This window comes from Acanthisitta chloris, unplaced genomic scaffold, assembly GCF_000695815.1.
Source record: "Acanthisitta chloris isolate BGI_N310 unplaced genomic scaffold, ASM69581v1 scaffold18309, whole genome shotgun sequence".
NCBI classification, from domain to species: Eukaryota; Metazoa; Chordata; class Aves; order Passeriformes; family Acanthisittidae; genus Acanthisitta; species Acanthisitta chloris.
Window position 1 is genome coordinate 1 of NW_008692196.1, and position 13,153 is coordinate 13,153.

The 13,153-nt window shown below is 41.2% G+C and overlaps 1 protein-coding gene across 1 annotated transcript; it reads right to left on the minus strand.

Moving 5' to 3' along the window:
• Positions 1-142: 142 nt before the first annotated feature.
• LOC103809715 (telomere repeats-binding bouquet formation protein 1-like) lies at positions 143-12,944 on the minus strand (the record flags this gene model as incomplete). The annotated part of the gene is made up of 10 exons (XM_009082571.1): positions 143-205; positions 3,389-3,598; positions 4,072-4,181; positions 4,473-4,583; positions 6,566-6,736; positions 8,477-8,569; positions 9,564-9,625; positions 11,133-11,491; positions 12,117-12,274; positions 12,819-12,944. Coding segments are annotated over 10 exons (1,463 nt in total), but the record flags the coding sequence as incomplete, so codon positions are not given.
• Positions 12,945-13,153: the final 209 nt, after the last annotated feature.

The window sequence follows — 13,153 nt, forward strand, 5'->3', positions numbered from 1 at the left end:
GGAGAACCGGGAGTGACCGGTACCCGCACCGGAGTGACCGGTACCTGCACCGGAGTGTGTGCGGCTTAGCGACCACTGCGGCACCGGAGAGAGCCCGGAGTGCCCGGTACCTGCACCGGAGAGAGCCCGGAGTGCCCGGTACCTGCACCGGAGAGCCGGGAGTGTCCCGCACCTGCACATCCCGTGCCCGGACAGTGTCCCGTACCTGCACAGCCAGTGCCCACAGGGTGTCCGGTAACTGCAGCAGCTGGTACCTTCCCCCGCAGCCCCCGGTCCCGGTCCCTGCGGGCACTGCCGCCCCCGAGCTGCTGTCCCTGCCCTGGTGCTGTATGTACCGCGGGAGCTGAATCAACGCCCGGTATAAATGTTTCCCCACTGCCGCGAGCTTTAATTACCACCAAAGCCTCACAGCCTGCCAGCAAGTGTTGTTTGTCCAACAGAACTACAAAGGCAGCTCATGGTTTTGGACACAAGCTTCCCTGCATGGTTTGTCAGGCAATTCTGCTCTTCACGTCACTGAAATAGTGCCCTGGGTGGCCCTAGCAGCCTCAAAGTGACATTAACTCTTCCCATGCAATTATATTTTAGTGGTGCCTGTTTTGTGTGGATTTCAAAGCACTTAGGCAAGAAAATGAGTAAGATGATCAAGACTGTACAGTCAGTCCAGAGGAGAGCAAAAGATAGACTTGCACAAATTCACACTGCAGGTTTGTGCTTGCTCCTAGTCCACACCAGAGTGTTTCAATGCTAACTCTTTCAGCACCTCACGTAGCAAGAGGAGTTGAAGCACCAAAAGAGGTTGCCCAAAGAGGCTGTGAGAAATTTCATCCTTGAAGATGTTCAGAACTTGACAAGGCACTGAGTAACTTGCCTAACTGAAATGAGCCTTGCTCCAAGGAGGAGGTTAGATCATGGACTCCAGAGAGCCTTTCCATCCTGAATTTTACCTAAGATTAGGTAAATTGTCAGTATTGGCCCAAGCCAGAGTTGACTTACAGATGAACTCTGTGCTCCTTGTGAACAGTTAGACCACTTAATGTAGATGTAGATAACCTTTGCATAGGCTCTGTATCTGTCCTAGGCCATGGCACCTTCTGCAGAATATTTTATAGATAATCTTGGTACAGGCTATATACTTGCCCATGAAGTATTTCCAAGGTCATGCCTTGTCTGCAATATATCCTAGGGAACTCCACCACCCGTGTCCTGGGCTCTGGCCAAGCCTTGACCTCGGTTGTTCAGAGGGGAGAACCACCCCAAAAAACCTGCAAGCTATTTTTAACTTGCTAATGTGGCCCATAAAAGCTGGACCCTCTTGCAGCAACTTTGGACACCTCAGTGCCGAGTGGACACACTGTGTAGGACTTCCCAACTGCTGGGAAAGGCTCTCCAAACCCTCGCTGCACCCAGGGGCTCCCCAGCGACTGCAGGTCTGGGGGATGGGGAAGTATTGGGGCAATTGATGATGTATCTTTATTAATCACTGTTATTTCCTGTGTGTAGTAATGATTAGGTGCATTAGCTTTCTTACTGTCTTTGTTGTTTGTGCTGTTTGTATCAGAGCTTTGTAAACGAACTGTATATGTAAATATATTGTTCATTTTTCTATTATCTTAAAACACCAATAGTAAAATTAGCCTATTCTTCCCGTTGGTGTCTGTGTCATTTCTGTCACCCCCGTCAACTGGCAGAACAGCACCTTAAATATTTCATCCACTTGAAACATACTTTAGGCCAGAATAACACAGATGAAGCAGCAGTTTGTCTGGAGTAGCTCAGGGTCCTTGTTGGAGTTACAGCCCCAGACATACCCCTCTGCACACCTCCTCAGGAGTCCTTTGGGCTGATAACTCAGGAGTCCTGAGTTATGCTGATGTTTAACCTCTTTGCTGGCAATACCTCCACTCCAAGGCATCTTTTATGGGTGCTTGAATATTTTAATAATATAAAAAACAAGTAGCAGCTGGAAATATTAGAAGACCTATTTATTATACCATTGGCATCATCTTTACTGCAAGTCTCTCAGTTTTTGGTTATGCTGTTTGCTTTAAATCTTAATCATAGTGAAAACCTAGTGCTAATAAAATAATGAGAGTTCTTCCATAAGAAATCAACTATCAATTCATCATTCCTTTATCAGAACAGATAAAAAATACAAGTGAAACACTAAGGCTTTCCCTAAAGCTTCCCATAAATTGTGTAATTAGCAGAAATGGTGGTTCTGCTTGAATAATACACAAAAAGATGTCCAGCTGTGAACAGAAGCCAAATTTTATCAGTACCTACTTAATCCAGCAGTGAGTACAGTATTGCAAGGTAAGATTTGCCTCCCACATGCAGCAGATTAACCACACATTCAGTGTTCTCTGCCATACCTACACTTCTCTGCACATAGAGCATGTTAAACACTGGGCAAAATATTTTCCTGCTTTAAACATTTTGCTTATTAAGAGGAAACAAACTCAGAAACAACATTAACACTCAGCAGTTTCAGACAGAAAGCAGTCATTTTAGCAATACAGCCTTTGCTTACAAAGTGTTCAATCAAATGCTACACAAATCAAATGCTCAAGGTTAAATTCAGGTAAAACCAGTAATTTTTACTGATAAAGATTTTGCTGCCTATGTAGCATTGCTTAAAAAAATTGTCAAATTATAGTAAATTAAATTTACAAAACATAACAAGTCTGTCAGTTATCCTGAAAAACATGAGTCTATGCTTAAATTCTCCAAGGGCTCATATTGTTCTGGCAATACCTCACTTATGTTGTAAGTGCTGTTCTTCAACATTGTGCAACAAAATCCAAAGTACTCTTGGAAGGTGTTTGTGATGATCTCTGTTTTTTTTCTTTCATCTACAAAATGGTGATAAAAGCACAAATATCAAGACAAATGTTGACCCAAAGCAGTGCACATTTATAGAACACCTCTCAGCAGACAAACAGTTGCCACTTAAGTGTTCCTGTGGTATCCAAAGCACCACAGCACCTCTGTGTGAGGGATCATCCATGGGGAACTGCCCATGGAGACTGACACAAACCAGTGCCAGGAAAGAGGCTGAACAGAGACAACACCAATTTCCTGATAAACACAGGGACTAATTCAGTCCCTAAATTACACTCTTGTTCTCTTTGAACCCCGTCAGGGGGCACTGAAAGGTTCTGAGGCTCTCTGGTATTCCCCACTTTAGCTCCCTCTCCCTAAGCACAAGCCCTGATGGAATTACATCAGAGCCCACTCTGGTGGTAGTGTGCACAGCACTGAGCTGACACAGCACAGCCCCATGGGCGCAGATTCGGGGAGCCTCTCTCTTTTTTGGCAAGTCATGGGCAAAGGATGAAAACTGAGCTCACAGCATATACAATTAGCAGAAAATGAAATTATCTACCTGCAGCTGTAACCTGTGGTACTTCTTGGAAAGGTCAACACTGGTCCGACCCTTCTGAAATGGGTAAGACCACAGAATTAGGTTCCAGTGATTACCCATCTTTTTCACTCCATTCAAGAGACACTTAATTTCTTCAGCTGTGAAATCTTTTCGGGTTCTTCTCTTGTTCAAAGTCCTTGTGCTCATGTCCTGGGAACACATTTCATTGTTCTAAAAATGTTTATTTTGATCCAATTAAAACCCATGCAAATTTCCATGCTATTCTGCATGTGGCAGTAATGCCTCACTGACAATACAGCTGTCAGCAGCTGTACAGAAATGATCACACTGTGAGCTAACAATGCATTTTGCCTGTCATCTTTCCCTTCCTTTCTGTGGTGCTTACATAGTTTACACCTTTAGTAGGTTTATTCCTGTAGGTTTCTGTTACTTCTCTGCTGTGCAGATTCTCATTAGTACAGGAAAATCATACCTCCATATCAGTTATTCAGGAAAGACTGTCAGTTAAAAATGCTTAACTCAGGGATAAATCACTATGACTGGAGCAGAATCTTTTTAATACGGTTCATTTTGCTATTGGGCTTCTCTTAAAGGTGACTTGAAAAGAGATGATGTAATTCACAGTGCTTTTCTTTGGACATCTATAAATATGTGAGTGTATGATTAGGCTTTGCACAACTCACCACAGCTTTCTGAAGTGAATGTTCGCAATCTTGTAAGTGCTGATGTTGCTGGTTGTACATTTCTTTGACTCCCTGTCTCCTCAAGTTAGCATCTTGAGTCTTTTGTAAAGCTATGAAATTGTGAACAAGGAGGCTTCTTGGTTACTTTGCCTGATATTTACTGTCAAATGGATCTTTTTCTCATAACTGATGTTAACATAGGAGGATTATTTATGGATTGGAAGCAACTAGCAAGTAACAGTATTATTGATGTTTAATTCCAATGACAGAAGGTACAAGAGTGTATTTAGTTCTTAGCCATTTCTCTCCAAGGGCAAGCTTCCTTCACTGCCCCAACCTCAATGCAAACCCTGATCTTTAAGCTATGCACATTAGAGAAAGAATCTGCTGGTAATACTCACACTTCTCACATGCAGGGATCAAGCTGTAGTTGTCAGTCCACATATTTTTACTATGCTCATCTCTGCCTGAAGTATTAGGTTTGGATTTTCTCTTTGGAGTCAAAAGAATACCTTAAAAAACCAAACAAAACAAAAAAAAGCATTATGCATAGATTCAGCGATTCATATAGTCATACATTGTTCAGGGGCTGGAATGGAGCTTAGAGATGATTCAGTCCCAACCCCCTGCCCTGGGCAGGGACACCTCCCACCAGAACAGGTTGGCTCAAGGCTTTAGCCAACCTGGCTTTGAACACTGCCAGGGTTGGGGCAGCCACAGCCTCCCTGGGCAACCCGTGCCCCCTCACAGGAAAAACTTCGGCCTAAGGTATAACCTAAATTTCCCTCTTTCAATTTATCCCCATTGCTCCTTGTCATGCAGTTCCTAATGAAGAGTCCCTCTGCAGCTTCCCTGGAGCCCCTTCAGATCCTGGAAGGTGCTCTGAGGTCTCCACACAACCTTCTCTTCTCCAGGCTACAGGGACATCTTTCGTAGAAATAAAACAAACCACAAAACACAGGTAATGTTTTAGGAATTAAAAGCCACCTTTGAAGTCATACAGCTATCTGCTCTTGGAAAAAAGACTGGAAAATTCAGTTTACTTTAGAAAATGTTTACTTGCTAAAGAAAATGTATAACTGTAATGGGCTCTTGAGATGAAATAAAGTTGTTTGGTTTGGGTTTTTTAAAATTTAAAATATCTTTGTGACTATCACAGACAAATTAATTAATTTCTGAATCTGGAGGGGAAAACATATAACCAAATTTAAAAATCAACCTACTAGCTTTTACTGGAAATTAATTAACTAAAATAACCATGTAAAAAAGGCTTTTGAAAACAGAATACTAGAATTCCTGAGGAGTAGGCTGATTTCTCCAAAGGGAATGGACTTCAAAGGAATAATAGTTTTAGAGTTTAGAGAACTGCTTCAGCCTACTTGAAAAATATCTGGGTATCAGTCACAAGAACAGTGCTGGTTCCTAGCTGATGAATGTAGTTATCCTGCAGTTGAAGCTCTGCAGGTACCCATAACGACCACACTCTGAAAAAGATCCCTGGTGAAGTCCTCAGCAGAGCTCCCAGCAGGAACACAGACAGGTACAATGGAAGAACATGGTTCTAACTGCATAACAGACTGATGAGGAATCCGGGAACAGGCACTGCACTTTGTTCTCATCCTGACCACACCTCTCTAGTTTGAAAATGAATGCCACAAAACTGAAAAACAGCAGTTGTCGTGGAAATAACCCTGACAGGATTCAAAGCAGGATCCACACAGCAAGTACCAGATAACTCTGCGGTGAAATAATGTGTATCACGCAACTTCGTGACTATAGAGTGTGCATTTTCTGGCCTGTTAATATACAGATTGCTCACAGAATATAGAGACAAAGAAACCCCAAAACCTCATAATTCCCTATCCACGGCCTCCCATGGTAAAGTTCTGCAAAAGAACTAATACACAGTAAGGGCTTTTTGCATTAATTTCTCTTACTTTGGAAAATATCCTTTTGGCTCCTGAAAGTTGATATTTGTGTATGCAGTCTGTCCTTTGCTGGGGTCAGCAGTATGTCTGGAAAATATAAGATGGACACCAGTACAAATGTCAGTAAGCAATAACTGTTTCATTTTCAAAATGCCTCCTTCAACCCAGAAGAATATGGGATGTGCTTTTACTCAATTCATTAGGAATTACAAACATCTTAGTATGCAGTATTAGAATGAAATGACCTTGTTATGATGTCACACATCCATTCACACTTATTTCAGCTTAATACATTCCCTTCTCTTAGTACTTGAGCACTTCTGGCAAACATGCCAGAGTCTCTTCAAGCCCATAATGAGGATCTGTCACCACTGCCAAGGAATGCACAAGAGTCTCAAAACAACAGTGGCCCGTTCTGATCTCACTTGGTACAAACTGTTGGCAAATCAAATTAACTGAGTGAGTTTAAAACAGCAAGGCAACCAGAATCAGACCAGAAAACGTTCAGAATTGCAAACAGAGTTTAAAACAATAGTTACACCTGCTAAAACCCAACTGATAATTACCCTGCTGAGCTGTGCATCTGGTGTTGTCATAACCAGCCCATTTGCGAAGGTCCTTCCTGTATCTTTCTTCAGCTTCTAGAATGACTTTGTGATGGTCACACTGGTGTGGACAACTTTGTAACATCTTGGTAAATGTTTTACTGTTGAAAGACAGTCCTTCTGCTGTACAACCTGGAAAGCAATAGGATATTGTAGGACCAACAAGCAGAAAACAACAGAACTCAAGTCCAGTGGTTCCTTTTGCTCACTTGGACCTATAATTTGATCTCCAGTTTGCCACATACATACAGTTTTATAGTATGTTAAGGGGTTGGAATGGACCTTAGAGATCACCCAGTCCCAAGCCTCTGGGCAGGGACACCTCCCAGCAGAACAGTTGCTGAAGGCTTTAGCCAACCTGGCTTTGAACACTGCCAGGGTTGGGGCAGCCATGGTTCCTTTTGCTCACTTGGACCTATAATTTGATCTCCAGTTTGCCACATACATACAGTTTTATAGTATGTTAAGGGGTTGGAATGGACCTTAGAGATCACCCAGTCCCAAGCCTCTGGGCAGGGACACCTCCCAGCAGAACAGTTGCTGAAGGCTTTAGCCAACCTGGCTTTGAACACTGCCAGGGTTGGGGCAGCCACAGCCTCCCTGGGCAACCTGTGCCAGTGTCTCATCACTCTCACAGGAAAATCTTCTTCCTGATATCTAATCTCAATTTCCTTCTTTCAATTTATCCCCATTACATCTCTAAAGATGTTTCATTTTTAAGTATCTTCTTGAAAACACTTCTTGCTTTGTACTTTCTATCCTGCAAAATAAAAGAAGGGTTTTCAGTGTTTCATGGTACCAAGTTCTACTGTACTTCAGCTGCAGAGGTACTGAATGAGGCACAGATCCTCCACAGCAGGACAAATATCAGTAGGATGGGAAGAACCTCAGTTTCCTTTGTGCATTTATCCAGAGGCCAAAATATAAGATATGTCTTTGCTATACTTTGAAACTTCCTGTTGTAACAGTGACCTGTATTAACCTGAAAAAATGCTAAGTCTAGCTTAGGATGAATTCCCTCCCAGGAAGCCTTCCTGTTTGTTTTTGAGGACAGTACCAGGACAATTTATGGTTTAGCTACTCTTGGGTGTTCTCACAGTTACATCAGCTGAATAAGAACTTGTGTGAGGAATCATAAGGGCACAGGTACATACCTGCAATGTTCTAACTAAAGCTCAGGTTGAATTTAGTTTGACAACTGGGATAAAAATAACATTCAAAGGTGGGTTATGGGCTGCTTTGAGTGTTTGTTGTTGTTGTCTGGGTTTTGTTTTGGTGAGTTTTTATTGTTTTACTGGGTTTTTTAATAAAGAAGCACAGGCCTGATGACCAAATCCACTTACAAATCCTGAGCACCAGCAGCATTCTTATGACCAACCGACTGACAGAGCAAACTGAGGAAGTAGAACTGAGGTAACTGAGGGCTGCAGTAATGCGTTACCACAAGACTCACTGCCTGTACTGAATAGCAGTGAGGCAGAGAGAACAGAAAGGCTGCAGAGTACTTAGGAGGCTTACCAGGAGAATAAATGAGGGAAATGAGCAGGGCTACATGTTCTTGCTCCCTCTGCAATCAGAGAAGGGAGGAAAGCACCTGCTCCACAGCATTCTTGTAAGGAATGTGTCAGTTTCTAAGCTATTGTGCATCCTCTTTGTACCCACTAAGATCCATGGACCAAAGCTACAATGTGTAAGCTTTAGTTCAGTATTTACCTTTGATTTGAGAGGCAAAAAAAGGGAAGGATGCAGTGAAGACTTACATAATAGGTAACCCAACAGATGTGTTAACACTTCTGTAATGTCAATCCACTCACTGCATTGATTAAGGCTTCTTTATGCACTCTGGAAAGAAAGACCTAAGACAATATTTACCTGAACACCTCAAATCTGACATTTTATGGGATGAAGATGTAGCTGCAGTACTTCTGTCTTTCCCAGTTTTCTCTGAGTAGAATGAACCTTGATCTAAATGAGGAAGGAAAAACCCACTAAGAAAATGTAACCTGTGCATGGTAACCATGCATCAGTGTACCCACACTCAACTGCATTTGCTATCTGTAGATTACTGAAGTTTAATTAACCTAACAGCAGAAAGTCTAAACGAAATTCTACATTTTTATAAATCCAGAATACTTATGCTCAACTCAGTGCTCCTTCATTGCTCTCCCATAGATATGACTTCAACTTGAACACAGCAAAACAACCCTGGGAACTTACAGTGCTTTGGATTCTGCCTGGAATCAGATGCTGAAAAATGTGATGCACTGGAATAATATATACTCTCAGATTAAATAGGTCTAACTTGGAGACCAGCTCATCACCTGTAAAGCTACTGCTCTGGCAAGCACTAATCTAATTAATCGATCAATCAAACAATAATATAATAATAAATAATAAAAATTATAAATCAACAGGAAACTAAATTATGAATAAAAGTCTGATTGAACAGATCCCAATTCTGAAAGAAATGTATCAGACTAAGAGCAATGCAAGTCTGACAACCATTTCTTTCAGACACATGTTCGATGTGCAGGAACAGCTTCAGGCAGAAGAAGCTCACACAGGTAGGTCTGTCCCCAGGCCTACAGGTACAGAACCAAACCAGCACCTTGTGCAGTCTCTGTTCATGGCTTTCACTGCTCAGCACTGACTGCACTCAGACGAAACTTGAAACACTAACCTGTGATACATTGGTTCGAATAGTTAACATCAATTGAAAAAAGAAAGCTAAAACATGTATTAAAAGTAAAGTAGAGTGAATATTCTCCTGGTAAAATTGTGTATAATTTAAAAATGCAATGCTGTGCAAAACAGTTGAAGGATACTGTACATAATGTATTCTCTCACCTAATGAGATGTTAACAACCGGTGAAAAGTAGTGATAAAAGCACACAAAACTAATTAACATCTCATTAAGGACAAAATCATCTAAGAGAGGAACACATTTAGCTATTTGTACCTGAAGTGCATGTCTGTCTTCCATTTCTAACAGCCTCTGCAGGTTGTCTAAATAACTCTTTGCTGGGAAGATCAAAATGTGAAGACATTAAAAGGAATTACATTTCACAACATACATTTACCTGTCCATTAACACACACATTCCAAAGGCAAAACAAAGAACAGATTAAATATACAAAACTCTAAAGAAATTATTCTAAAGATCCCAAGTAACTGCCCATATGGAATCATCCAGCACGTGTTAAACACCTGCTCACCAGAGAGCTGTGATAAGCATCCCTGGCAGTGTTCTGCTTTCCAGAGTGATTGGCAATTCGCCTCATAGGAACATTACTTAATGCACATAAAACTCTCACAAAGCCTTCAAAACACTGCAGCCTTCACCAATTTTTTGGCAGCAAATGCTCTAAAAGGTAACTGTTTTTCTTCTTTTCTTACGCTGATTAATTTCTCTGCCACCAACATGTTCCTGTGACGTGGTGATGGTGCATTTTTGTGTCCCTGACTCCCTCTGAATGCTGCAAGAGCAAGGAGTCCAATCCACGGTTATCCTTCAGGAACTCCTGTTTTCACACTTATGTGCAAGGACAGATATTCCTGACTAGTTTTGTGCTTCAGAGGCCAGAAGAAGCTGTGTGAAGTTCTGCTAATCAGCAAAGCAAAATTCACCTGAATGTGCCACGGAAAACATCCAAGCTCTTGGGAATTCCTGTGGTAGTTGCAAAGTAACAATATGATGCACACAAGGGCACTACATAGGGCAAGGTGCAGACAGCCATGTAAAAAATACACAATAACAATGTGGAACTCAAAAAGAATAACCCACCAAAAGTACAAACAAATAAACAAACGAACTCAAAGTAAAGCAGTTTTGCTCCTAGTGTCTCACTGACTGTCTTCAGGGATATTCCAGATACAAATTCCAGTGAATGGAATCTGTATTTATGCTTGCAAGTTGCCTTTAAAGAATTTTTTTAATCTATCAATAGGAAATGTAACCATAAGAAGCAAAAGAAGAAGAGGAAAATAAGCATTTGTGTGAGAGCAATGAGCAAGAGAACAGTGAGTGACTAACAGGGCTGTGCCTTTCTCTTCCCACACAGGGAAGCAATTGGACATGGGGGGAAACCCTTTTCCCTGGTTTGTAGACACTCCAATTCTGATTTTTCTGGAGCAGCTCTCTACCTGATGTTTTCCTGGTAAGTGCACAGTACAGAAGCCCTTGTGGTTTTGTCCAAACCAATGGGTTAAATCTTGATCTGTTGCATCAGTGAGAATTCTGAGGCAAAAGCCATGGAAGATTTCTCACCACTGCGCTGAAGGCACTAGGACACAGCGTGGAAAAGGCTCTCTATGGAACATTCAGAGTAAAAGATCAGAAGCTTTTGTTACTACAGTGTCTATAATCTCAAAAACACTTCCACAGAACATTCTCTAGAGGTTCACCACAAGGCTATGTCTTTTCACTAGAAGAAAAAGACAGTGACAGATAATTTATAAGGTTGACATTCAACTGGAAATTACCAAAGAAAAGCAACTTAGTATTTCTGCTCTGGTGAAAGATACTTACCTTGCTTGAAGAACAGACTGATTTTTCACACAAGCAGTTCTGTCATTTACACTGTGAGTTTGAAGTACACTATCTCTTGGCAGTTCATTAGCTGAACATGGAATGTGACTCTGTCCTCTTTGTCTAGTAGAAACTGGATCCATAGGGTTAACTGTTTCATGTTTTCGTGGAGGAGAATTTGCAGATGGAGCAAGAAGAACTTGATCATCCAACCTGGAGCTCAACTGTGGACAATGGACTTCTTTATGTGTTCTTTCTATGCCTGTTTTTGGATCAGCAGGAGTCACTTCATGGGGTTCTAATGCTTCAGGATTTGCTGCTGAAGATCCGTCTACAAATACTCTTCCTTTAAGTCTTTCCTATATTGAAAAATCCTAGTTAGTGACTATAGAAGCTCTATAAAAATGCTAAATAAATGTAGCAACAAGATGAACCAGACAAACCAGTCCAGCTCTGAGGATAAAGCAAATCCCAGAGAGGCTTCAAAAACCCTGACTGAGTTGAGAGCAAGACAGCAGTTCTGCTGAGGGTGCTGAAGGGATAGTTATGAAGTGATAGTTTCAGGCTGAAGCAATGGATTTGCTACTAACACAAGGCATAGCTAGAAATGGAAGGATTTAATGGACTTAAGATCCATCTGAATAACTCATAACCTTGCTGCCCCAAACCCAGAGGTAAAGCACAAGAGAAATATGAAACACTTTCATTTGAGCTTAAGTTCACATCCTCCTTTATCATCTATCCCACTACAGCTGTGCAATCATGGGCATTTAGTACATAAATATTAAAATATCAAATATTACAGTCACAGGTCCAGCAGCTAGAAATAAATTCAACTTCTTGCTTCTCCAACCTAAATTATCTCTATTGTGTTCTGTATGTTCTATATTTTTCCTGCTTCTCTAGCTCACACTGAAACCATCTCAGGTGTTTGCTTTCTCTTTCTCCCTAAACTCTGTAAAGATTTGCTCAGTTTTATCTTACCTCATCAACTTCTTGTTCAATCATGTTTATTCTGTGTAAAATTTCTTTTGCATTCTTCCAGTACTCTTGTAGACTTCTCCTTCTGATGTTCACGTCCAGTTCTTCTGCATTGTCCACACTTGGTGAATTGCCACTTGTTTTCAGGGACAATTGTTCAGCTTTGTAAGGCAAAAAACAGCATTAATATTTAAATTTTTATCAATGAACATGTTAGTAAGTATTCATAATACTTCAGCAGTGCTGAGGGACAGTCTCAGTGAGTCAATGCAAAATACAATCTCTGAATAACCATTTTTATAGCATTTCACTTATATTGACACATGTTAACACGCTTCAAACATAAACTGCAGTTACAAGAGGTGAGCTTGCAATTACAGCTGCTATAAGCTGCTTGTACAATGCTGCTGTGCAAAAATGACTTTGTTTTCCACAAAACTTCCAGGTGGGAAAGCTTTTAAGAACTGGCCACACATGTATAGGTCTCACAAATGCATTATTGCAACACTGTTGGCATTCTTACTTGTCTTTTTTCTGCTTAAATGCCATAATCAGCCCATGGTGGCAAATTGGCAACTTCTCTGCAGAAAACAAGCATCTTGCAGTGCACAGTTACAAAGCTGCTACAGTTAAAATGATTTAGAAAAGCAGAACATAGAGATGGAAATAATCACTGTTATTTTAAAGCAGTATCAGTGAGCTTACTCATTTGTTTGCAGTTTTGCAGCACAAAAGTAGCAGCTTTGATTAGTTCTTCGTCCTGAGACTCTGTTAATACCTGAATCATAAGTGGAAGACCATTGTTCTGAAGCAGCTCACACTGGTTTTCTGCTAAAAGAGGACATTGTAAAGGAAAACTGGTTGGTTTCAGCCTCATACACACTTAACCTTACAGTATTTTAGCAACCAGAAGTAACTTTTGAAGAACTTCAGAACCAGAGATTTCCATCACAGCTCCAACCTTGCTGCAGTGCCCTACTGCCCACACTGCAGCAGAAGTGCTCCAGAGAACGCAGGAGGGTTTGACCACAACTCAAATG